The sequence below is a fragment of the Pinus tabuliformis genome, chromosome 1_1 (assembly GCF_031772625.1).
Source record: "Pinus tabuliformis cultivar Carrire ecotype Pingquan chromosome 1_1, CPIR1, whole genome shotgun sequence".
NCBI lineage: Eukaryota > Viridiplantae > Streptophyta > Pinopsida > Pinales > Pinaceae > Pinus > Pinus tabuliformis.
The window spans coordinates 949721133-949749030 of record NC_142297.1 but is presented as its reverse complement, the minus strand read 5'-3'; the positions used below and the strand labels follow the sequence as shown (position 1 = coordinate 949749030).

The 27898-nt window shown below is 37.3% G+C and overlaps 1 protein-coding gene across 1 annotated transcript; it reads right to left on the bottom strand.

Annotated features, from left to right (window-relative positions):
• On the bottom strand, window positions 1–27668 carry LOC149217639 (uncharacterized). The gene is made up of 9 exons (XM_089393015.1): window positions 27421–27668; window positions 27036–27101; window positions 26624–26704; window positions 26409–26462; window positions 26172–26240; window positions 806–868; window positions 575–657; window positions 395–460; window positions 1–277 (listed from the first exon to the last, which is right to left on the bottom strand). The coding sequence occupies exons 1-9, from the start codon at window positions 27475–27477 to the stop codon at window positions 235–237; spliced, it is 582 nt and encodes a 193-aa protein (XP_089249141.1). The 5' UTR covers window positions 27478–27668; the 3' UTR covers window positions 1–234.
• Window positions 27669–27898: the final 230 nt, after the last annotated feature.

Sequence of the window (27898 nt, the reverse complement as noted above, 5' to 3'; positions counted from 1 at the left end):
TAACATGAACAACAAAAATTCGCACTAGTAATAATAATAGTCGTTAACTTATGAAGTTATATTCTAGTCACTATAAATATAATTGACCTCAATCACTTTCATGGTGATTGAAATAAGATAGTGCAGAGTTCAACAAAACCACCCAATACTACTAGTAGCATCATATATAAGTCTGAAACCAGAGACAACTTTTGTTGAGAATATTTATTAACTGGAGTCATGAGGAAGACAACATTACACGTTTTCACTGGGGTGCCACTTAATGCTGCATCCAACACTGCATACGTCCATACAATAATGTGTTAAGATAATACTCCCTCTCATCTATCTATCTGAAGGAAAACAAAAACAAAACAAAAAAAATGTATGGAAAAGTGGAAAAAATACCACATACCTTGGCTTTGGTGCAAAATTTATTGGTTGGTCGCTCAGGACACAATCCAAAGCTTGCCTTAAGTCACTGCAAGCATAAATTTTAGTATTTTGACTGTGAACGAAGTCACATCCAATAACACAAATCTAAAGAATGAAAAACCTCTAGAAAAGCTTTCAAGCTTCACACTACCGAACATACCTTCCTGTAATAGGTTTGTTGTTATTTGGTCGGGAATCGTCGAATTGTCCATGATAAGCAAGCTCAAATGGCTGATTTCCATTCTACTCCAACATGCAACAGCACCATGTCCAAGAGAATAACAACATCTTAGGATAGTAATATTGAAGAATGAACAGCTGTTCTACAGCATCAGAGAGAATTTTATGTACAAACATTACAATGGAGAATGAAAATGAAATTGCTCCGTACCTTCTTGAACAGGTAAAATTCAGGAGTGCAAACAGCTCCATAAGCCCGTGCAACTTCTTGTGTCTGTTGAAAACATACAACATACAAATCAATGCTCAGCTGTCATGGCAATATATCCTTCACAATATATTAAGAGTATCCACAAAAAGACCATTGCTAAAAGCTAGAAAACGCATAGAAGATTTGTATTATTGTACCACGTTCAGACAGTCATAAATTATATACAATATCTGGTGTCTGACATGTCTAATCTCATTACACTCTTTGCACAGCGTATGCAAAAGTATTGTTCAACATAGAAGTCAAATAACACGATTTAATAAATATTTTGGAAGATCTATTTTGATTTGTCAGCAATGTAATCCATGTTGCCTCATAAGGTCTACACAACAATCTCCTTATTGCTGTTAACAGTAATGCCTATATTATAGGTCAAAAGACTTAATGAATTGGCTGTAACAATCTTTTGTATCATTTCTAAGTTGCAGATTGTATCATTTCTAAGTTGCAGATAAAATACAACTCACCGTGTGTTTACTAAAATATACCTTGTATCTGAGTGAAATTGGTCCTTCGAACTCAAACCAACACTCCCCAAAATAGTTATTATAAAGCATATGCAAGACTTGCACCCTATGCAGAGAATATCTAACTATTTTATTATATAAACTTAGTTGAGTGAATAGGAATACATTGCATGCAACTATGAAAGTGACGCAAAAGTAAATGTGATGAAAAGTGGAATACTAACTCATGAGACACAATAACCCTAAGAATTTCCTATCTTGCACTATAGATGTGAAGAATGCCCCTTAACAATAACTCTGATTATCGCCCAAAGGGTAACTATATTAGAGGTACCTCACAAGGGTATTATGTTGTTGATTACATGAGCTTTCTCGCTCAAATTCCCCAGACTTACGCAGTTCTCACAATTTCTCCTTCAGATGAGTGATTGTGCAAGTTCAGCTATGGTATATCAGATGCTCTACCCTCACCTCTTAGGTTGAAAAATGCACTTATGGATGGTACATTTACAATATGTTATATTTGATGTGCTAGGTATTGGTGTTCTGACTTGGATGTCATGATATAACTTCTAGGTCACGCCATGAAAGTGGTAAATTCTAAATGAAATCTAATAACACTTCATAACATTATGGTTTTAACTTTTATTATTTTCCTTGTCGTGCTATGGGGGCATGGTTTTCCTTTAGAAGTGTCATCATTTCTCATGTCAGTTTGTACTACTTGGAAATTGGTCAACATAGCGTCTTTCACAACCCAACCATACTTAACACTTTTTGTTTTCTCTTTTCACTCCATCCCATCCATAAAAAAATTATCCCCTTTCATGTTTGACTTATCAAAGATCCCTTAAAAAAGTCCAAGTGAACAAAAGACTAATCATTAACGCCAAAACACTTAAAAAGGCTAAGAGGTGGAGATCCAATAAAGTTAAAAGCCAATAAAATATAAAGTTTGCGTGAATGCCACCTCGCTATCAAACCATTTTGCCTCGTCCCATGCTTGTTTATGAACATCTAAAGAAAAAGGAACTTGTCCAATGAAATGAACTAAAGAAAAAGGTAAAGAGGTGGTAACAAACAGTGCCAAGGAAAGACAACTCAATGCTAAGTTCCCTCTTCAAAGGATCTTACCCATAAATTCCTGGCTCTTGAAAGCTAAATGATTAAAATTATAAGACCTGTACATCATTACACAATTTTGAGGGTCATCGATGACATGAAGCTTTCCCCTTCCCCTTAATAATTTTCATCACATCACCTACCTTTTACTTAGGAACTTGTGAAATACACTTTGTCCTAGGACTTGATGCACATATAAGGGTTTATGATGAATAACATGAGTCGACCACATTAGTAACATTGTTGTTCTGAGGACTTAAATTTTCAGTGTTTCATTGTGAATTTTTGATAGCCGGATTTAAGCTATAATTACATGGAGTAATTGTACTACAGTTTGGTGCTTTACACTACTATAATAGAAACAGGGCCGTGGTAATATTGCCCACTGCTACATCTATACCCTCGTATTAAACCCTGCATTTAAAGATGTTAGTAAAGGTGTTTTGAAACTGCAACTAATCATTACATGACATGCATTGTGGAATGCTCTAAAAACATATGGAATGTTTCTTTCAGTTAAAAACAGAGTAATACGTTGGGTGTATGAGTTTTTTCCATCGTTTTACTTGCAAACATAATCTGTTATCTTGCCATTGAATATATGTTATAAGAAGTGAAAACCACAAATTACAATACCGCACAATTACAAGCGCCAAGTGTCAGCAGATATAAAATCTGAATGTTTACAATCCGTCCCGTGAATAATCAATTAAACAGGCAAGCCACAGACCACCATACAACCATTAGTTGCTAACTTGCTACGGCCGTAACTACATACATAACCGTCATACTGTCCGCACATCAGCCGGGCAGCGTTTTTTTAGTACATATTTTTCCAAACTTGTTGTCCGTAATTACAATTTAATCCGCAATTAATTGATTTCTGTAGAAAATTACAGTCTGATCCACCACCAACCTTTGCGATCGTGTGGAGTACAACGTCACAATCTACCAGTATTCATTGCAGGGGTGCTTACAAATTAATTAAATAATTTATTACAATTACAAGGCCACATTATTGCTGGAATTTCCATTATTTTCCTGGCAAAATTGTGGCCTCGTTACACTACGGCCTTTATAAATTTATTCTTTCATAAAAAAAAAATCTATTTTCTTTTATTTCAAGGTGATATATGTGTGTGTGAAGGGTCAATTTCACCTGTACTGCCAAAAATTGCTGGAATCTAACATTTTTCTTCAAAAAAATTAACAGGAGTGTTTGAATCATGTTTTTGATGGTGGAAATGGATTCAGCACCATCAAAAACCCCTGGGGCACCCAAAATCTTGAAGCTTCATGATTTTGGGTGCCCCAGGGGTTTTTTATGTGTTGAATCCATTTCCACCATCAAAAAAACGATTCAAACACTCCCAAGATTGGATTTCTTGAAATTTGTTTCACTAGATTCCAGCGAATATTTTGTCGTCCGAACAAAATTGTGACCTCAATGGACAACGACTTTATAGAGGGTTCTTCAAAGTTATCTGAACCGATGAAAAAAAGAATTTTAAGAAAGAATAAAATGAGTCACTTCGAAAAATTTAAAAGCATTTTTTTAAGAGAAAAATGTATATTCTTTGTTACTAAAAAATATTTTAAAGTACAAGATATGCAAAAAGGTATTGTAAAGCAATACTAAGATAAAGATTAATTGAAGTTTTTCAAAGTATTTAATTATTTGAAAATTAAAGATCATATTTAAAAATTATAAAAGGAAGGTTCTCCTATAAAGGTAGCATGATTTCATGTAATATATTATGTACATTAAAGGGGAATATTCAAGGAAAAGAGATTAATATCATTATCAGCGAGAACCAAGAGGAAAATTACATTAACGTTAATTTAGAAAATCAATTTTTAATCCCAGAACCAAATATAATTGAGAATAAAGATGCCTCTTATTTCTAAGCAAAACACAAAATTAAGAACTTGCAAGTAATAATTGAGGATTATGATTTATGTATATCTCAATTCAACATCATAATTGTGTTTAAAGAAGAGACCGGTGTAATTCTTGGTTCACCTTGGTTCAAGGAACTAGGTACTTTCATGTTCAAAAAAAAAAGAAAAAAATCATATTTCCCTATAAGAAGAAGATGATGACATTCTACGACATGACAATGAATTCAAAATCGATAATACCTTCGTTAGAAGACTTTAAAGCTATCTCGAAGGTGATGCTTCAAGACAATCAAAAGTCAATGTTAAGGATGCAGAAAGAATTTGACAAAATTATCTAAAATAAAAACAAAGAAATTTCTCGCTTAAAAGATCATGATTAGAAATTACTTGCACAAGTCAAGAAATAGAAGGCTATGAAGCAGTCATTGGCAAACAGAATACAACAACTTATCTAGACATAAGGATCAAAGTATTCAAGTTAAAATGTCCAAGTTGAGGAGAAAGGAACAAATACAGATCCCATTAATCTAATGACTCAAAAGAATGCCAATCCATATGAAGTTAAAACATACTAAGATGCTAATATAGACAACAAAAATTCCAAGTGAAGAATATGTAATCAACTCGGCAACATCAGTCCCTGAAGTAAATCAAGAAATCGCCACAAACATGAGAAGGGAAAATTAGGTCACAAAAACTCTTTATCGACATCCAAATCATAAAAGTAGACATCTAAACCAGTTAGCGCATAAGTATCCCTCAAGACAAAAACAATTGACTTACATTCTAAAAAAAATTTAAGGTCTAAGACTCAACACAATTAAGTCTTATGATAACAATTCATCTTTTGAAGCATATAAGCACAAAGTTCCATATAAGATTAATTTGGAATGGTTAGATCACGTCACGGTGCGACAATATTATTCCACATTTAAAAGTTCATATTGTCTTGCATCATCGAAGATGACGGCTCCAAGAAATGAAGGCAATGTTATGGACATAACTATGTACAAAATAATATAAAGAGTAAAGAGTAACTAACAAATAGTATTAATGAAAGGATGTGTCTGAAGGGACGTGATTCTCTATGAAAGGGAACCCCCTCCTAGGTATATATATGAGGCCCTTATATGTCATTTTCATCATATAATTACTCATACATTTATTCAATATATATATTTTATCCTTAATGGATTAATTTATATTCGAAGTTTTTTTTTTTTTTTTTTTTAAGGATATTCTAACTTGTGAGGCAGGTTTGGTTTATCTATCACAATATATGTGTCATTAATGTAATGCTCTGATTTCATGGTGCAATTAACTTATACCTTGTGCATGGTTTATTGAGCGAGATTTATTTTCTATCTTCCAAGCATCACTGAATAAACATTCTAGTCTAGGATAAATACTTTAAAGCTTGTTCATAATTAGTGATTTGGCATACTCACTCATACCTAAAATTTTACCTTTTACCACGGAGTGGATAGTGTCAATCTTGCCAAAACCTTAGTCCAACCACGTCTCACAGCTTCCCTTCTCTACTCAATGATTTTGACTTAGTTTGACCTTTAGGGACTCCCCCTTGACTAGGACACTTTCCTTCAGTTTGAAGAGTAGGGGAAGGCCATCAAGGTGAGAATGGGCGCTTGCCTAAGAGTTGCCTCTTAGCTCTCCTGTTGGATTTAAGACTTTTCCTCCTCGATGAGAACTTGAGCCACAACAATGCCCTTTCAGAATGGGACTAAAGACCATTTTTTTTTAACAATTAGACTTGGGGAAGAAAGAGGAATAAGAAACAATACATTGGAAGTTGGGCACAGCAATATCGAGTGATTATCAGATGGAAGGATTTTGAGTTTGATCAAATGAAAAGATATAAGTTAAGTCATAGGCCTTTAGTAAATATGTGTTCACAAAAATCCGGAAGTATATAGGGAGGAAGTATTACTCAACAATAAAAATAAGCCAAAGGGAAATTGGATGCAAACCAGAGACCAGGGAGGAAATGCAAGGCCCCGAGAAGAGAAGCGAGAAAATCAGGAAATTGAAAACAAAGTTCATAAAATAAGGGTGAAAAAATTGGTGAAGAAATATAACTCAAGAGTGGAAGTTGTATGGAAAGACTTTGGCCACCAAGGATTGGACAAAACATTTTCATCACAGCAAGAGGAGAATTATGAAATTCTCAACAGGGTTGGGCAGAAATTCAGTCTCTACGGAGTCGTGATCAATCTACTAAAAAAATACCATGAGACTTGGAACTGATATTTGGGGCATGTTGAATTAGCAGTACTCTTTAAAAGAGATCACAGTGTTAAGCAACAGACTCAGCTGGAGGAGCAGAGCATGTGCACAGAAAAGGCCGTGTTAAGATTCAACGAGACTGACACATATGGTCAATGCTTTCAAAGAATTGAATTATGCATAAAAGGCAGCAAGGGATAACTTTCTTCCACTGCTGGAGAAGATTTGTCAAACAGGATACAAAGATAGTTCTTGTGAAAAAAACTGTTGTTCAATTTTTGTGGGTGATCTCAGAAGGATAAGCGTTCTGGTTTACATTTGGGTTTTGCTCAGACATAACATGCTGATAGCCAATACGCACTATTTGGTTTCATTATGAATAGACATTTTTTGGGGAAAAAGGTTAGTAACAATTTCCAACAAGGAATACAGGTCAGTGTACACTCCATTTTCTTATTCTACTTCAATATATAATAGATGAGAATAGCTTCATCCAGGAATAGTATATAATGAATTAAATTCTGTAGCGGCTAAGGGGTTAGTTCAAACTGGTTATTATCAATGTTGCCAGGAAATTGGCTAGTTTTTTGCTAGCAGGTGTCCAATTTGGATCCCCCTAGGTGAGACACACTAGTTTACACTTGCATGTCATCTACAAATATGAAGCAGCATTCCTTAGGTTTTCCTGCAAAGTTTTCCTTGGGAAAAGTATTAAGCTTTAGAAAACATTCCAGCTTACTTTTATGTCAGGATCCATCTAAGTGTAGGTTTCTGTTTGCAGATTTTCAATTTTTCCATGCTCTCAAACAATGAAACCAAATCCATTCACTTTAACATACTCCTGCACAAATATATCTGATTAGGTACTCTTGCAAATTTCAAAGAGCCATAGAGTAAAACTTGGGTCTTGTTACCCACCAAAAGTAGGTAACCCATCTTGATGTCAGAGCTCTCCACCTATTGCTCTAGTCAGTGATCTCTCCCATCTAGCATTCTTCTTGAAGGAAGGCGAGTCATCGATCAACAGATACTTTGACCATTTTGGTAATCATGTGCTTCCATTTAATGCTATGGGCATATCAGTATGAATCACGGGCGAAACTAGATGATTGACTGCTCCTGATTGTATCCTTGTTCCCACACTTCACCTGGGAGGTTAGCCTTTGACCGTAGTCTAGTGGGAACTCCTCTAAAGCCTCATAGTTTAGGAGGGTCACTGATTGATATTGTGTTTCCAAGGTAATTCATAGTACATACTTGCCACTTTCCATCATGTTAAGCCCTAAATTTTCCCCTTCCATACTGAGAGGGTTAAAGGCCAACACAATTCATTAGGTTGGACTCTGGAGGTTCAGAGATAGCCACAGATACAGGATGGAGGTTGGTTCCCAGGATGGCTTGTCACAGGATTGATTTAGTGATGATTTAGACACATTTTTTGCACAATTTGGGGAGAGTTGTTATTTTGAGCAGGTTCCCTACTTTGTAAGAAACAGAGTTCCAAGGATGATACAGAAATATGGATCACATATTCAAAGTCCTTATGAACTCAGGATTCTAGTACGTCCTTTCCGGGTGACATGCATGGCACTTACTATTTGTAGCAAGTTTCATCCAAAGGCTCACATGTTAGAGATAATGGTATATTTAGTAACTTTGTGATATTCTGATTCAGATGAGCTACTTATGGGTGATATGTGAACACTTTCTACTTTTAGCAGTGGGCATGTGCTAGGTCTGATTACATATTTAGGTTCCCTACTGTGTTATGAATCTAATTGTGTTGTTTTCATCTAAATATGAGAAATTTTATTTTTAATAGTCAGCACATAGCAACAATGATTACATATTCAGACTCCCCACTAAGTTTTAGGTCTAATGGTGGTGATTTTGTCTGATCCTGAGAACTTTCTATTTTTAGCAATCTTGGCATGGCAGTGCAGTGTGCTAACAACATATCTGAGTTACCCATCAAAATCTAAGACTAATGAGTATACTATTGTGGACATGCAGACATTTCTCTTTTTAGTAGTGCCTATTTTTAGGCATGCTATATGGTAGGATCCCCTCTTCTATTCCGTGCATTTGATACCTTTTCCTATTTTGTAGGGAGGTTCCTATTTTCAGGCATGTCTTTTATTCGCAGCATGGAATGGCAGTCTGGGGGGTTGACATGTGGCCACCATTGAGGATGCACAACTGACAAGAAATTGGATGAGTCATTGGTGACATGGAAATTGAGCAAATTTATTTTCCCTCCTATTTTTCTCTCTTTGAGTGTTCCCTTTCCTGAATTTTCTGCTAGTTTCCCTCCCACTCGTCCCTCTAAAATTTCTCCTCCTTTCTCTCTCATTTTCCTTTGTTTCCCTCGTAAAATCTCTCCCTATTTTTCCTCCACATGTTCAACCTCCTAACTCAACTTCTAAAAGGGCAAAATTGAAATTTAACTTAAGCTGAAATTCTAAAAATGGAAATGGAAGAGAAAATTAAGGAAATTCAAACCTCTTTGGGGAAATTTTTTAAATTATAGCCAAGTCATTCTAAAAATTGAAATTTACGAGAAAATTAAGGTGGCTCGAATTTCTTGAGAGAAATTAGGGAGAGGTTGAATTGGCAAAAAAAAATGTGGAAGAAAATACTCAAGTTAAAATTGCTAAATTTATCCTGGAATTCTTTATGTCTCATGTTAACTCCAAGAAAAGGTCATTTAGCTCATTTTTTTCTCCACTCAAACGCTAGTTGTTAAAATATCCTAAAACGAACTATCTAAGCAAACAGATCAGATCTAGTTACTTGTTGGTCATATTAACTTTTGCATGCAACAGAAAACGAGAAAAGCAATCACACACAGTGCACAATTTTTTTTGCCCTTCTAGAATAGTTCACCATTCAAAACTACATTCAAAATTTACAAGAGCTCCCTTACAAGGGAAAATGGCTCTAAGAATTAATCAAATGAAAAAAAAAACTAAAAATTATAGTTTGCGTGTAAATCGAGGCAGTCTACCCTCAAATCCGTACGACTGTACATAATCCCTACAATGGTACGAAATCTATACGAATAAGGCACAACCATTTTGTTGGGCTATATGGCTGGTATTTTCCTTGCTACTAACTAGCTTCTTGTCCTTGTTGAAGACTGGCTACCTTCTTCTTGCTGAGATACTGTTGAAATCCTCACCAATGGTTGAAAATCAGATCTTTGATTTTCACCTTCACTCACTTGAATTGTGAAATGAATGTTGTGTGTCTTTGTCCTTTTCCCTCTCTTTCTTTTATAATTTTGACATGAGCCAAAAAAACTTTTCTACAACGATTTAGATCAAACCGTGAGATCAATAGCTCTCTTTTGATTAAATTATTAAGAGGCCCACTTTAGTCACTTTATTAATTAAAAATCACTTTAATAAAAGCATAAGATACTTTTAATTACGACTTCCATAAGTAGACACCCTCATGGAAATACTTGTCTGAGCTATAAACACTAACACTCCCTCTTAGCGAGGAAGGTATTTTCCACCACTCCAAGCTTGTATTGAAACCAGACGAACTTGCCCTTCACCAAAGGCTTGGTGAAAATGTCTGCCAACTACTTTTCTCAGCACCATGTCTCTAATGAAGTGGTATTTGATCTCAATGTGCTTTGACCTATCATGAAACACTGGATTCTCTGAGAGTTTGATACAACTTGGTTATCATAGTGTATCACTGTCCGCTCAAGCTTCTGACCAAACAATATTGTGAGTAGATTGCAAAGCCAAATGGATTCACACTAGCTAGATTGGTTGCCATGTGCTCTGCCTCAGTTGAACTTAGTGCTACTGAGGTTTCTTTCTTGCTAAACCAGGAAATGAATGTCAACCCCAAACTAAAGCAACACCCAAAGTTGCTCTTCCAATCTGTATCACTTCCTGCCTAGTATGAATCTGAGTACCCTTGTTACCTGACACCATCTCCACCAAGGTACTACAATCCATATCCTATTGTGCCCTGCAAATATCTGAGCACGTGCTTTGCTACAATCCAGTGAACCTCCCTCGGTTCCACCATGAACTGGATTAAGGTGTTAACAACAAAGTTGATGTTTGGTTGAGTGTTGACCAGATACATCAACGAGCCAATCAACTGCTTGTACTATTTGGAGTCTGCCAACTTTGAAACTAAAGAATCAATATTCTTCAGGTTGGTCACCATCGGAGTGGCCATTAGTCTGCTATCCTCCATCCTAAATCTCTTCAATATCTCTAGAGTGTACTTCCCCTGTCCGATGAAGATCTCGCCTAGTTGCTGCCAAACCTCAAGTTCCAGACGGTATTAAGTAATGCATCGACCATCAACCCAATATCTTTCATATTAAATTTTGACACTAGATCTGACTTGCAACCTACAATCAGTCTCTTTGCACGTGTCAGAATATGAGGGGCTTAGATCCAACCAACAAGAAGTATAGGTTGGGATCTACCTCACTCTTGGTGAAGCTCATGCCTTGCAGATAACTGTCAATCCTGGCATACCAGGCCCTGGGTACTTGTTTGAGTCCATACAAGGCATTCTTAAGCCTGCATACATGTGTCTCTTTGTCATGGACCTCAAACCCCTTACCTGCTCAATTTATACTTCTTCCTCAATTATGCCATTAAGGTGTTAGAAAATCAAAAAGGCAAAAAGATTCTCTTATATTGATAATTACTTGTGATATGCTTGTAGACTTATTATCTTCTCTTTATGTTCTTTTATCTTTGTTTCATTAAGCAATCATCAAATCAAAACATGAAGATCAACAACACCAAATGTAGGCACTCAACGACAGCTAAAACCCCTCTATAGGGGAAACCCAGTCAAATCCTTCCACTAGTAAATCAAATTGAGATAAACCAAGAACTTAGACCCAAAAGACCTTCCTTCCTCCTCCACCAAGTCATCCTTCCAAGATGATTTAGCAAACTCCAGTAGTCTCTTCTTGTCCAACAACTTCAACCCAGCAACAATCTAGAATTTCGACCCCCATCTACTTCAGAATTTCGACCCAGCTACAGTACTACAATTTCGACCCTTCCAGCAACCCAACAACTTCGCACATGTGAGAAGAGAGAAAATTCGAAGTATTATGCTTGACAAAGACTTACTTTTCCTTCGCTATGGTTTTCTTCCTCTTCCTTGAATTTCGTACCCTTTTTCTGCCTGCAGCAACTGTAGATCAAACTTCTTGTTGTTCTCCTCCAAATGAGTCGAGTTGTTACCCTTTAATAGTGGTTGTCTGAGGTCAAATTCCCTTGATGAGGCTGACTTATCCTTCTTTGAGGCCGAATTCGTGGAGGAGGCCTTAATGACCTATTTTATACAAAAATAAATTTCTTTCTTGATTGACAAAGCCCAAGAAGGGTTTTTTACATTATGACATGGACAAGGACACTTGACATAAACCCTATGGAGGCTTTGACCTAAGAATCATTGACCCAAGCATGGAACCCATGCTTTAATAAGTCAATTTCTTTTATAATAATTTTTTTCTTTCTTTCTTTTGACAAATACATTACATCATGACTCAAATATAATTATGAAAACCGATACTAGATACATTTTTCAACACTCCCTCTTAACTAGGGAGGTATTCATAATTACATATATACAAAGGTACATGGAAGATCTCAAAGTGATATACTCTATGAAGAGTCATAGCACACGTAATGCTATAGATTAAATACCAGACCAGAGTACTCTAATCGGGTAGGTCTGGAGTGTACTCAAGCTTTAGCCACTTTAGGTACCATCAAGATTTTAAGCTCCAGCACCAACCTAGGGATCTAGGTGTGTATCCAAGGTCGGAGCTCCATGACCAACACCACCCTACCTACTTTGGGATCTAGACATCAACACATAGGTAGGCCAGATGTCCTTCCAAGCATCTTGTTGCCACAAGATGCTTCATCTCTCCTTATTAACAAAATCATATGCATATCCACCACTCGAAACATGATTCAAATGTTCAACCTTTTTGCAGAGAGATCTTGTATATTCACAACCCCAATTAGTAATAAACCTTCAAATATATATACAAGTTATCCAGATACAACTTGTCGAAAACTTTTCTTCTTTCACTTCTTCAGTAGCACCAAATATAGCCTCAATACTTCTCAAATATTTTGTTTGCAAATCCATCAATATTCATTCATTAGTTTCATTCTTTCTTCAAGGTATTTACTATGAATATCATAATATGCCCTCCCTCTCAACTAGGGAGATGTACATTTTCTTCTAACCAAGCTCCCTCTCAACTTAAGGAGAACAACAACATCAGATATACTTCATTCTTTTTCATGTCATCAAGGTCATCTTGATCATCATCAATCTTATAGCTTCCTTCATCATGCTCATCATTATTATCATCTTCAATTACGAACATCTTCAACATCTTGAAGATTATGTACCTGCAAAACTTTAATAGCAAGTACAACCAAATACAAATATATAGAAGCATGAAGTCAACTATATCAAAATCATGTCATTACAATGGAAGCATCAAAACATTCAGGCTTTAGACATCAAATACCTAAACTTAGTTAGGTTCATAATCAACAAGGGTCACATCTTTTTACATACTAGACTTCAACTTCTTGCTAGGGTTTTGTCATAAACCCTAGACTAAATCTTCAAGACAGAAAGCCTTAGATGTCATTGTATCAGCAATAACAATCCAATCATAGTACTTTTACAATTTACATGTCATAATCTACTAGGGTTTATTGCCAATCCTAGATTTCATCATCAAAGCTAAATCATATCAATAATCGAAAACAATATCATCATGCCCTAGAATATCAATTTCTACTAGGGTTTTGTTATATACCCTAGATTTCATCAACTATCAAGATAGCATACTTGCATATACATATCTAGGGTTTCATTATCATGCACTAGCATCTCATATCAATATCCATACCTACTAGGTAAACCTAAGACACAGACATCAATACATCAAAGTTAGATATACAGTTATTTTGACCAGACTAGGATTTTGATCATACGGATGAATATACACCTAGGGTTTCATTCCTAGGATGTTACTTCAGTTATTACAAGGGTTTTGTTCATAAACCCTAGTTCACCAAACCCTAAAAATCTAGGGTTTCTTTATACAACCTAGACATTAACAGTAAACCCTAAAGGACTAAGGTTTTTACCACAACATTACCAAAACCCTAAACATCAAGAGAATAGGATTCCATTATATGTTCTAGACTTTATCAAAAACCCCTAAATAGACTAGGGTTTCATAATCCACATTTACATACCCTTAGCATCAAGAGGCTAGGGTTTTATAATCAACCCTAAAGGTTAAGGTTTCACAAGAATGACCAAATGACAAGCGATAGTATAACAAGGGTAGATTCAATCTAATGATTAATCACCCTAACAAGAATCTTTGTGATTCAAAACCCTAGACATAAAGACATCAGTAATGTAAAGCAAGTTTCAAAAAGAGAATGATCATACCTTTTGTATGGAGAGAACCTTGTAACAAAACTCGTAATTTATGACATACCTTGAATTGTTCTTTAACAAACCTTGTAGGACATCAATATTGAAGGGCTTCCTTTGCAACATAACTTCTTTCATGATTCAAGTCTTTTCTTTTAAGTCTCCTCCATAACCTTTATGTATTCTGCAAGTTTTCCTACCAATGAAAATATAAAGAAAAGGCTATTAGTATACAGTACAAGCAAATCTCAATGTGAGGAGGAAATCAAACATGAAAGATGAAACAGAGAACAATATACTTATCTTTTAGTAAAATGGTGAAGGCTCCCTCTTAATCCAATCTTTCTAAGGGATACCTACAACTTATCAAAACAATTTAAAAGATTCAAACAAGATATATTAGATCTACAAACTCTAGGAATCAAAACATAAAAGAAAGCATTACAAAACTTAAAATATAATAAGGATATGCAAGGAAAGACTGAATAGTATAAGTCTTTGAATTCATATTCTTCATTCTTGTTCTTCTTCAATGGAGCTTCATCAGCAACATTTGCATGATCTCTTTCTCTCTTCTTGTTTCTTGGATTTTCGGGACATTGACTTTTGTAGTGTCCCATCTTATGACAATTGTAGCATTCAATCTTTGATTGGTCAACTTTCTTCCTACATCCTTTAAACTTCTTGAATACACCCTTTTTCTTGTGTTGAGCAGTGTAGGCATTTGAAATGTTGTCTTCTTCATCCTCCTTTTTCTTATTTACTAATGAGATGCAGGGTTCTTCTTGACTACATGCATTCCACATTTGTTCAAAGGTAGGTGTGTCTTTCCAACTGCTAATTCCTTATGCAAATGAGCTCCATGATTTTTGGTAGAACTAGTAGTGCAGCAATCATGAGATTTTTCTCTGCTACAACTTCATCAATAGCTTGTAGTTCATCTCTTATTCTAGTTATCTAACCAATGTTCTTGATGGTAAACAACTTGGAGAGGGCTTCACACATTTCTTGTGTAGAGTATATGTTGGATATATCTGAGATTATATTGTCCTTTACTCCATCTACTATTAGATTCATGGGGAAGATGTCAATTTCCCTATACTTTTATTTTCCTGCAGCATTTTTCGATTTCTTTACTTTTCCTTGAACAAGATCCAAAACTTTATGCTTAGCAAGAATAAGATTTATCCTCTTTTTCCATGCCCTGTAATTGGAGGCTCTTTCTAGCTTGTTTTTTGTCCTTGTTGTTATGTCTTCTATAGTAGACCTTCCTCTTCTTATACGATCCTTATCCTTAATGATCTTCCTTTGTTCATTCCTTCTTAACCCTTCTTTCAATAGATCTTCAAGCTGCCTTTTTCTTCCTTCTTCAACTTAGCTCTAATACCATGTTAGAAAATCAAAAAGGCAGAAAGATTCTCTTATATTGACAATTACTTATGATATTCTCGTAGACTTATTACCTTCTCTTTATGTTCTTCTTTTATCTTTGTTTCATCAAGCAATCATCAAATCAAAACATGAAGATCAACGACACCAGATGAAGGCACTCAACCAGGGCGAAAATCCCTCTATAGGAGAAAACTCAGTCCAACTCTTCCACTAGTAAACCAAATTGAAATAGACCAAGACCTTAAACCTTCCTCCTCCACCAAGTCAGCCTTCCAAGATGATTTAGCAAACTCCAGTAGTCTCTTCTTGTCCAATAGATTCAACCCAGCAACAATCCAGAATTTCGACACCCAGTTACTTTAAAATTTTAGCCCAGCTACAGTACTACAATTTCGGCCCTTCCAGCAACCCAACAACTTCGCATGTGTGAGATAAGGAGAAAGAAAATTCGACTTCTTATGCTTGGCAAAGGCTTCTTTTTCCTTCGCTAGGGTTGCCTTCCTCTTCCTTGAATTTCGTACCCTTTTTCTGCCTCCAACAACTACAAATCGAACTTCTTGTTGTTGTGCTCCAAATGAGTCGAATTGCTGCCCTTTTATAGTGGTTGTGTAAGGTGGAATTCCCTTGATGAGGCTGGCTTGTCCTTCTTTGAGGCCGACTTGGTGGAGGAGGCCTCAATGACCTATTCTATACAAAAATAAATTTCTTGATTGATTGATAAAGCCCAAGAAGGGTCTTTTACATTATGACATGGACAAGGACACTTGACAGAAACTCTAGAAGCCTACAATGGAGGCTTTGACCTAAGAACCATTGACCCAAAAATGAAATTCATGCTTTAATAAATCGATTTCTTTTATAAAAGAACAAAAAAAAAAAAATAATTCTTTATTTTGACAAACACGTTACGTCGTAACTGAAATATAGTTGTGAAGACCGATATTAGTTACATTTTTCAACATGAGGAAGGCGGTCTTCACATACATCTGATGGATGCTCCATCACATCTCAAAAGTTATTGAAAGAACTGCTCAAATAGAGGAGTATTTGGATACAGTAGCAAAAGTCTCCTCATAGTCTACTCCCTCTTTCTGAGAAAACCCGCAAGCCATAAATCTGGCCTTGTATTTCTCCACACTGCCATTTTCTACATGATTTACCTTGTAATCCACTTGGAAATCACAACTAACTTCCCCTTTGGTCTCGACACAATCTCCCAGACATCATTCTTCATGATGGAGTTGTGCTCCTCCACCATGGCATCTCTCCACACCTGCTAGTTGGCTACTTCCTCAAAGCTAGAAGGCTCTGAGTCTATGATGTTGGTCATCAAAGCCATGTATGTGAAAAACTTTCCCGGAAGTCTGCTCACCTTGAAAGTGGTCATGGGAAGCTCAACATGCTCCTGAGCATCCCACAAGGTCTTCTCTACCCACCTATGCCTCTTGATTGATGTCGAAGGAGCTGACTTCTCCTCTTGCACTAAAGGTTGGTTATCTCTGCTACTGGAAATCTCTACTCTCGGCTCCTCCTTTGGTTCCTCCTCCTAAGGCCCCTCTGCAATTGTTGGTAGGTCCTAAGATTTCCTAGATGCCAAGTTCTCCTTGAACTTGACATCTCGACTCAACATTGTCTTCTGTTGATTTGTCAAGAAGACTCTATAAGCCTTTGAACCCTCATTGTATCCCACCTAGATGCCCCTCTCACTCGAGGGCTACAACTTTATCCTCTTTTACATAGATATGCGAATGTAGATTGGACAACCAAATATCCTAGGATGTCCTATCTTAGGCTTCTTTAATGTGAATGCTTCCTCTGATGTCTTATCCTCCAGAATCTGGTGTGAGCTCCTATTCTACAAATACACAGTTGTGTTGCATGCCTCGACCCACAAAAACATTGACAAACTCTGATCATGGATCATGGCCTTCACTGCAATGATGATAGATTGATTCTTCCTCTCTACAACCCCATTTTGTTGCATGATGTAGGCCACTATCTTCTCCCTCTTAATCCTTGCCTTGTCATAGGAATTTGTGAACTCATTAGAGGTGTATTCACCCCCGTTGTCTGTCCTCAACACCTTGATCTTCCTTCCTGTCATGTTCTCCACTTGAGCTTTGAAAGCTCTAAAATGACTGAAGACCTCACCCATGGTCTTCGTGAAGTAGATTCAGGTCTTCTTAGAGAAGTCATTAATGAAGATCACATAGTAAGATGCGCCCTTTATCGAAGATACTAACATAGGCCCTGTTAAATTAGAATGGATCGGATCCAAAATGCCTTTGGATCGAGTCTCATTGCTAGGGAAAGATGCCTCGACATTCTTACCAAGTGCACACCCTTTGCACACCCTCTCCTGGTCCAGACTAAAGTTTGGAAGCCCAATGACTATTTGTCTCAGTAATAGTAGAGCTTTGTGATGGAGATATACCATCCTCTTGTGCCAAAGCTCGCCAAGCTCTCATTGGTGTGCATTAGTGCCTAAGCAATTTGACCCTGAAGCTTATATAAGTTCCCGTCCCGGATTCCAATCCTCACTGTAGTCTCTGGACTAGCTCCCTCTAGACAAATGAACACTTGGAAGTTAACCTCATAACCTTTGTCCTCCATGATTGAGATGGAAAAAAGGTTCTTCTTTAGGCCAGGTAGTAGGTACATAGAGTACCTCCTGCGCATCAAAGGGCCCCTCTGACTCAAGCTAGAACTGAATTGTCCCCTATCCCTTCACTGCATACTAGACATCACTGCCAAGCTCAATATGGATCCCTGAGTCGTCCTTTGCAAAACTATTGAATAGCTCTCTAGCCTCTATCATGTGGCAGGATGCACCATTGTCCAAGTACCAAGCGCTTCTAGCAATGGTGCTGGTAGAAACGCAAGACACGAGTGAGAAGTCACCCTCAAACTTCAAAGCAAGCTCGCTGAAATGTGTCTCTTCTATCATTGCAACTGTCTGAGACTTCCGTTTTCCTTCTTCCTTATGGACACTGAGAAGCAAAGTGACCATTCTTATGGAAAATATAGCATTTGATCCTTGCTCATATCTCTCTTCTTCCCAAATTGTTGTCCTTCTCCTTGACTATCACCCTTCTTGATGGAAAGTTTCCCTTTGGTCTTCTTCGTCTTGCTAACCAAGGCCAAGTTTTCATTTGATATTCCTCCCAACTTGTTGGTCTTGGACTCTTTACGAGTCTCCTCTTGGATGAATTCATCCCAAAGTCCCTCCTAATTGGGAAGATGTTCTTGAGAACAAATGCCCATGATGAATGGTTCACAAGCCTTGGTGAACCCACTTAGAGCAACATTATGTTGGAATTTCCACACACCCTAGTTCTAGTCTATGCCTTAGCTAAGCACATAAGCGCACTAGAGATGCCCAACCAAAAACAACTTTGCACAGTGGAATATAACAACAATGAGATCAATAACAATACATAATAATTTATGGCCCAAAACACATTCCTTATCAGTCCTTCAAAAAGAAAACCATAGGGCTCCCGTACTGGGGATCATGGCCCTTTACAATCCCCAATACAAAGCTATAATACAAAGTTAGTTCTTTAACCAAATACAACTAGGGTTGTGTTATCACTCAAAAAATTTCTCTTGGTTGTAGGAGAGAAGTTTCTAAGGTAACCTTTGCAATTCAACTTATAGATTGAAGGCTAGCCCCTTCAATCCAGAGAGGGCTCTCTCTAACAGCGTAATCACTAGATTTAGCAATTGACTATACTTTCACATAGTAGCTAGATCTTTGGTTGTGTTGAGTTGACGTAGGTTTTGGTTGGGCATGAGGGAGACAGTCCATTGGGCAGTGGAGTCAACAAGCCAGGTTTTTAAGGCAATTTACCAAGATGTTGGTTGTCTGATCAATATTGACAAAGGCAAGGTAGATAGCACATCCTAGACATTTGTAATTGTTAAATCTGAAGGAAGAAAATAGGAGAACAATCCACTACAGTAGGGCATACGAAATGAATCCTAAAGTAGATTTACTATAGAAGATAGGATTGAATATTTGAAATCTATGACACAAAGCATCAAAGGAGGGATGAATTCTTTAACATTTACTCTTATTCAGATATTCAGAAGAGCATACATTCAAATAATATTACAGAGAAGGAAACACTGAAACATGTAGAAAACACACACTAAGACATACCATCACATGAATCTTTATATCACTAATCAAAATCTACTGATCTTGGCAAATTGTAGATTGATAAAGCTTTCAACACACAGACAATGGATATTCTTTCATCAAAAACCAATCTTTCTTCCTTAGTTTTCATGTAATATATAGGAATATTACATAAAGTTTCAGATCCACGATTTGTGGAAAGTATTGATTACAATAACCATTAAGATCCAAAAGAAATGGATCTGAAAACTCATCTTTAGTATGATCCCCAAGTCGAATTTGATGAGGTGGCCTTCAGTTGTTGACATGGCATTTTTATAGGAAACAGAATTTAGAAAAATCTGACAAATTCCTTAAAAATAGGGTCCAAAGGTGCATTTGTATCTTCCAAACCATGACACCTATTAGAAAACGGAGGGAGGGTTTTGTTAATTGATCAATTAGCTCCAAAAACCTCTTGTAGTTTTCCAAAATTCGTCTCCATCTGTTTGGAAACTGCTTTTGAAAATAGTGACTAAAACAGGAAAAAAACATAATTACAAAATATGGAAATATAGGCCTCAAACATTCCTTTGTAGTTTCCAAACCATGATGTTTGGGTAAAATTTGAAAGAGGCTTTTTGAAATCAGCCCATTCCCAAGAAAAACCTTTTGTGGTATTTTAAAATTCATCATTGCCTGCTTGGAATATCTCTTTGAACGGGGTGACTAAAACAAAAAAAAACAATGTTGTCATTTCTTCTTAAATCACTTCTCTCCTTTAGTTGGTAAACTTGTTCCCTTTGCAATGGATTCCTCTGTGACTAGGAATTGTAGGGTTCTGATTCTTGTTGTGTTTCCATCAAATGAGTAGATGAAATCATGGCACCAACTCAGGTTGTGTCCATTGAAGCATTGAAACACTGGTTCCCATCCTGCATTTCTGAACAGAGTCAACATCTCTGGATACACTTCAAAATACATCCCATCAGGCTCAAATCGCTTCACATGACCAGATCGACCCATATTGTAAAAGCTCTAATGTTGCAAACACTTTTCCCAACCTTGAAACACGCTTAGAAAGCTTACTACGCACTGAAATTAAAAATCTGGGTTTGTTGGAAAATGTTGTTTTAGGGTAAACAGGGCAGATTAGGGTTTGATTTTCAACGGTTCTTTTGGGCTTCAAAACGCTACTAGTTGTCAAATCATGAATGAAAAGGGCTAAGGCTTTATGAACAAACACTTGGGCACTCGAAATAAAGGCATTGGTAGCTCGAAAACCAAGTTTTCAAATTTTTTAGTGAGTGCTACGAAAATATTTCGTGGCGCCAGCTGTAAGTGTGTGATAGGCGAAATGCACTGCAAAAAACTTAGGATAAGCTCAGGGTTAGGTGAAAACATTTGATTAGACATGTCCCTAGGCTTATAGATAACAAATTACACAAAAGATTTTTTAGGCCCTTTACATAAACCATGACTTTGCAAAATGAACTAATAAATATTGCCTTTGGACCTTTAGGGAAAGGTGCAAACCTGATGTTAACAGGTTGAGGCCAACTCCTTTAGGCTCTCATCTTCCCAACATACAAATCAACTTATCTGGCAGTGGCTTTCTTCCTTTTTGTAGACAGATTTCCTCCTCTATACATAGCAACCCTCTACCAGCCTTCTTGTAGCCTTCAGTTAGTTTCTTCAACAGCTACAAGCCTTTCTTTTAGCCTTCAGATTGCTCCTTCAACCTTTTATCATTACTATCCTATTCCTTTAGGCCAAACCCTTCAACCAATCTTAGCTTCCCACCTGGCAGCCCTAGACACAATCTTCAACAACAACTCGCTTGCCTTGGGCTACTCCTTTAGCCCTCATTCCATGGTTGTTTAGCCCTTATACAACTCAGCCAGCCTTCCTTGAGGTCCTATTCAACCCTCAATCAAGTTGTTCTAGGCTTGCAGCGTCCACAACAGCCTTAGCCATCCTCTCCTTAGGTTTTGTTCAACCCTCAATTACCTCTAAATACCCCGCGGCCAACCTTCTCCACCTCAGCCTGCATGTCCTTGGTTCCTAAGGCCCTAACCAAGCCTCCTAAACCTTTGTCTAGCCTGCAGCCCTGCCCTAATCAGGTTGTTGCCCTCTTCTTCACAGTCCAGACCATCAACCAACCTCGGCTCCTTGAATAGAACACTAAATAGACCTTAAACACCCTTGAACAAACCTCTTCAACCGCGGGTGGCCTCTTCTAGGCCTACACTGCTACAGACCTACCCACAACCCTCTTAACTAGACCTTCAATAGATCCCTAAGGCCCTCAAGCCTTCTTCGTGCTTCATATAGCCAATAACAAACACAGTCTAGCCCTTAGACCAAGGTTCAAACCTCTTTTCCACCTCAAAAAGACCTTTGCCCAGTGCTCCTTGGTTGTGGCATCTTCTTTGCTAGACTCTGGCCTCCTTGTTGCGGCTATGTCCCTTATAGCCTCCTCAACTTCCTCAAAACTCAATTTGTCTCTAGCTATCTAGGCTAAGTCCTTTCACCCTCCTCCACACAAGTAAAGTCCTTCTCACTTGATGTGATCTCTAACCTTTCCTTTGGCTTATATTTATAGTTGTCCATAGGTCACTTAGGGAACCCCTTGGTCCATTAAGGTGTTGCCAACTCAACCTTAATCATTAATTAGAATATTAAATTCATTACCTTGGGTTCCAAGCCTAGTCCTTTGGATCAAAACCCTAAACCTTGGGTACTTTGCCCACAAATTCACTTTTTGTGGGTTTTCCCCACCACTCAGAAATACCTTTCGAGCTACCCAAATTTCAACATATTCACTAGCTCTGCATCCAATACAACTTCTCCAATAGATACAAGTTGGTCATAGATCTGTGTGATCCTCACAAGGTAGTTGGTTACATTGTCAGGGGGTTCATTTTGCACTCTATAAGCTTAGTTTTGAGAATCATTTTCCAACTCATGTTATCAACTAGAAAAATCGATACTAAGGCATCAAACATCTCCTTAGTTCTGTTCTTTTCTACAACTTGTAGAATCAAATGATCCTTAATAGCTTCAAGGATTACTCTTTGTGCCTTTATGTCCTTCTTATCCCATGTTTCCTGTACTGCAGGGTCTACTACTGCTAGTGCATGTGTGCTTCCCGAGGCTTGCGTTGGAGTTGGAGGAGGGTTGGACACGACTTCCCACAAGTCTTGCTCCTTCAAGATCACAGAAATTTTTGCCTTCCATGGCAAGAAATTCGAAACCCCGTCAAGTCGATCCTCAGCTTTCACACTAGTCACTGACATGGTTGTCCTGAGCTTTATCTTTCAAGCTCATTTTCATAACCTGAAAATTATAGATTTGTTTTTCTCTCATAGCTTGAGCTTTGACACCATGTTAAAATATCCTAAAACTAGCTATCTAAGCAAACAGATCAAATCTAGTCACTTGTTGATAATAGTAACTTTTTCATGCAGCAGAAAACGAGAAAAACAATTATACACAGTGCACAAATAAATAAAAATTGCCCTTCTAGATCAGTTCATCATTCAAAACTATCTTCAGAACTTACAAGAGCTCCCTTACAAGGAAAAATGGCTTTGAGAATTAATCAAACAAACAACAAACCTGAAAATTACAATTTGCATAGAAATCAAGGCAACCTACCCTCAAATCTGTATGACGGTATGAAATCCATACAGACGGCAATACGGCCTACTCTACTGGGATGTATGCCTATTTTTTTCCTTGCTGCTAATTGGCTGCCTGTCCGTACTAAAGACTAGCTGCCTTCTCCTTACTGAAATACAACTGAAATCCTTGTCAATGGCTGAAAATCAGATCTCTGATTTTCTCCTTCACTCACATTACTCGTGAAATTAATGTTCTGTGCGTCTTTGTCCTTTATCCTCTCTTTCTTTTATAATTATAACTTTGACATGAGCCAAAGACTTGATCTTCAACAGTTGAGATTTAACTGTGAGATCAATGACTCTGTTTTAATTAAATTATTAAGTGAGCTGCTTTAGTCACTTTATTAATTAAAAATCACTTTAATAAAAGAATGTACACTTTATTAATTAATTAATAAAGTGAAATTCTGAAAAAATATAGGATGCTTTTAATGACGATTCCCATAAGTGACAAACTCATGGAAATACCTTGTGGAGCTACAAACAACTAAGAATAGTTAAACAAGCCATGCGAACCAATGCCCAATAATAAGCAATTCGACCTCTCCTCTTCTTGGCGTGAATTGAAGGAGGAGATCATTGTATAAACAAGTGGAATGCCAACTTTCCAACTTGAATTGTCTTGAGCAAGAAAAAGCGGCCTCACTCTCTTCTGTCCATTATTCCTCTCCCTCTCTCTCTCTCAGCTCTAATACTTTGTGTCTGTATATCATTGTCTCAACTTCTGTAATAGTTATCTTGGTGCAGCCAACCTTCTGGCTCCTGCAGAATAAAAATCAGTTTTGATCCACTTACTCTGGTTTGTTTGATTCAATGTTATTTTGTGCAAATTATTAAGAGTTTTTAGCCATTTATTTGGGCACTTTCCCACTTACATATGCTTTCTTCTTGCAATACTTTTCCATGTTATAAGCTGATTTGCAAAGGACCATTCCACATATTGAATTTACAAATTCACATGATTGTTTGGCTACTAGCTTGCTGGTCAAACAGCCTTATCTTGTTGATTTTTGAGTCTTTGTTTCCAGAATTACAGGTTAGGACAGCAAATACAATCACTATGGACAACCGCCCCACCCCCAAGGTTGGCAATCACCAACCCAAGCGGAGAGGAGGATTTGCCAATGATACATAGGGCAAATTTTCTTAACTGTTCGCTAATTTTAAAGTTTATATTAGCTCTAAGGGTATAAAAATTAGAGCTAACAAATTGGCAACATTGTTGCGGACATCAAGTTTTCAGTCTTAATACAACATTGGTGAAATTTTATTTTGCATTTACTATTTTTTCTAACCCACCTGGCAACCCCTCTATGGACAGTTCAGATTGCACTGGATCCTACACAAAAACATTCTAGATTTGATTCATCCCAGACTCTTTCTGGTTGTCAACAAACCAGAACAACTTTTCCGAAACAGACAGACTGCTACTGGAGCAACTTCAATAATTGTTGGGTCCATTCTATCTACTTCTCAGGTTACCTTTCCCTTTCCTATCTCTATCGAGATAGTGGTAAGTACACTTTCATCATGATTATCAATGCTGGTAACTCCTCCCCTTGTTACTTCTCTTTGTATTCCTTTGATTACTAGTTCCACTCATGCAATGGCTGCTCAACTAGTTCGTTTTACTTTCAATGCCTATGCTCCTCTTGAATACAGAGACAGCCACACGCATTACCTACAAGGGAGTACCAAGAACACTTGCCCAAGTTTGCAAGGAACAATGCAGTCGCTGTAGATAATCTGTGTTTCCGAAATCTGTTGATGATTTAGAGGTAGAGCATGAAGATGTCATAAAGATGTTTGTGCAAGCTCTCTGATGAGACGCACGAGCATGGTACAACCGTACAAGGCTCTTCCAGCCAACTCAATGGACGAGGGGGATTATTTCCAGAAGAAGTTCACAGAGAGATGGGCCAACAAGCAGAACAACACTCTCATGCTAGATGTTGTTGCCACCTGGAATTACCCACTAATGGTTTGTAAGGGGGCAGGCTTTCACTCCTGCCTGATGCCTCTGAGTCTTGGCTTTCCCTTACATCTGAGGAAAACAAGCTTTTAGCCAAGCACAGACAGTTTTGGGGCATACTCCAGGCCCAAATTAAACTAATTGATCTATTTAGACAAGCCAACTGACTTTCTTTGTTAAATTCCACAATTAAACTAGTCAATAGAGTGATTTTTTCTGTCTTTAAGTACCAGTAACTAGTGTTGAAGCTGAATATCCTCTAGTATTGTACAATTCCCCCCTCCTCGAATTGCTTTTTCCTAGAGCAGTTGCAGTGTTGGGCTGTAGGATATCCAGGACTGTCCCTGTGGTATCTTCTATTTGGTATATCTTTCCATATCCAATAGCAGTCCATGAGGCAGATCTTGGAAGACACTTACAATTTTTTGCATCTTTGTTCATCTGGTTGTTTTTTTGAGACAGAAGGGCCTCAACAGCAAGAAAGGAGGAGAATAAGGAAAAAGGGTTCGTTAAGGAAAGCCAATGAACCCTTATTATCTGCTGACGAGGAATCATGTGCAGAAGACTCAATTGTTGAAGAGGCATCGCAATCAGCAACAAAAGGAAAGCGAGGACATCCTCTCACTAATCCAAAGAAAGACGACGATACTACAGTGGCTGAACTTCTTCAAATATCTAGAAAACCAAAAAAATGAACAAAAAAAAAAAGCACAACGGAATTTTAAATTCAAAAGACAGGGAAGTTTTGAAGGTATACATTGTTAAGTTGCCTCTCAAGTAGCAAGTTAAGTCTAGCCTTAGCATTGTAGGTTCATCTGTAAATGTAATGAATTTCGTTTGACTCTGAGTTATTAAAAATATATATAAATTCTTGCAAATACACAGTATAGATCAGAGAAACATTGTTATAGGAGATCACCTCATCATAAAGATATGGGAACGTATACTCAAACGTCCTAGCGTCTTCAGCCATGAAATCTGGACCATCCTGCATAGTAATTGCAAAATTAATAGAAATTAAGTCTTTCATGTTATAGCACAGCGACAATCAACATACTGGCCTCCTCCTCCAGTCTCAATGATTAGGAAATGAAGTTATGATTAAATTACTCCGAAAAACAGAAAGGGCAATTTACGCATCCACATACTATCATACCTGAGGGTGTGTGACAGCAGAATTAGAAGAGATTGCTGCAATTGCAAGCCCCCTCTACAAAAGAAAAAGGCGACTCGGGATTAAAGCCATGTAATTGATTAATCCGACATTGGATGGCTATATGCAAATACCCAATTAACTACCAGATACATTTCAAATTATTAACACTGACATAATGTGATATTAAGAAAGTTGCAAAAAACGGTACTACTTACTGGCATGTAATCATTTGCAAGCTTGACAATGTCCTTCTTCAAATGCACAACAAATGGGCAGTGATTGCAGATGAACGTCACCTGCAAGCAGGATCAGTGGTAAACAATCACAAGTGCACATGCTGATTTTAGTATGAGAGTGAAGAAAAAGTAATCACATCAACTCACAGATTTGTACTTAAAAGCTTGCTTATAAATTTATAAATTGGAGGATGATATGACATTGATATTACACTTGAAAGCGCTGTTTCTGAATTAGTAACTTGTGATGTACATAATGTTTTATAAACCATTTGTCTCATATCTCATAATTATTATGTTTGTGCGAACACATTCAAACACAAACTCACCGACACACCAAAGCATTCATTGAAAGCACATGCAATGTGATTTGAGGTAGTGTACTACATACCAGCAGTGCGGGATGTCCTTCAAAGTCAGCCAACTTCCAAACCTTGCCAGTGAGAGGTTCCGGCAGCTGTAAAATTATTAAAATGTAATCAATGATTATAAGTATATTGAATTTAAAGCTTTAGCTCACTTAGTTACATTAAATAGGCATTTAGCTAGTTCCATATTAGCAGGTACCTCATTCTAATTTCCTAAGAAAGAAGAACTGATTTAATAAGTACTTATTTAAACTCCCTAAGACAGAAGCACTAATTCAGCAGATTCCTTATTCGAATTCCCTTAGATAGAAGCACTAATGTAACCCAGTGGATTTACTATAATGCTACCCACACTTAAAAATATTCTTGACCCTAAGACAATTTTTCGAAAACTGATTATATAATTACCTCAAAATCAGGGGCTGTGGATCCGAGAGGCATGGCCTTCGCTGACAATGGAGGCATGGCTTTGGCACAGTGAAAGCACTAACGGCAAAGACCCTAATTCACTATTCACAATGGCAGAGACCCTAATTCACTATTCACATTGACGATCGTGAATGGCCTCTGCCTCCATTTATGGTGGTGTTAATGATGCATTCAACCGACCATTCATCAACAACCACCCATGCAGTGCTCACTGGTGGGGTTAATAACACATTCAACGGACCATTCATCAACATTTGTTTGGGTTGGGTGGGATGTTGACGCCTTTGTTTGATTAGAGAATTCTACTAACAAAAAGATTCTTTCTTCTATGCATGGTTGATCTAGGGGAGAGATGTTTAATGTTGTGTAGGGATCAATGATTGATATAGTATTGGTCTCACTAAACCACCAGAAATTGAGACTTTTGCAACCAATATTTAAACAAAGATAAAAAAAC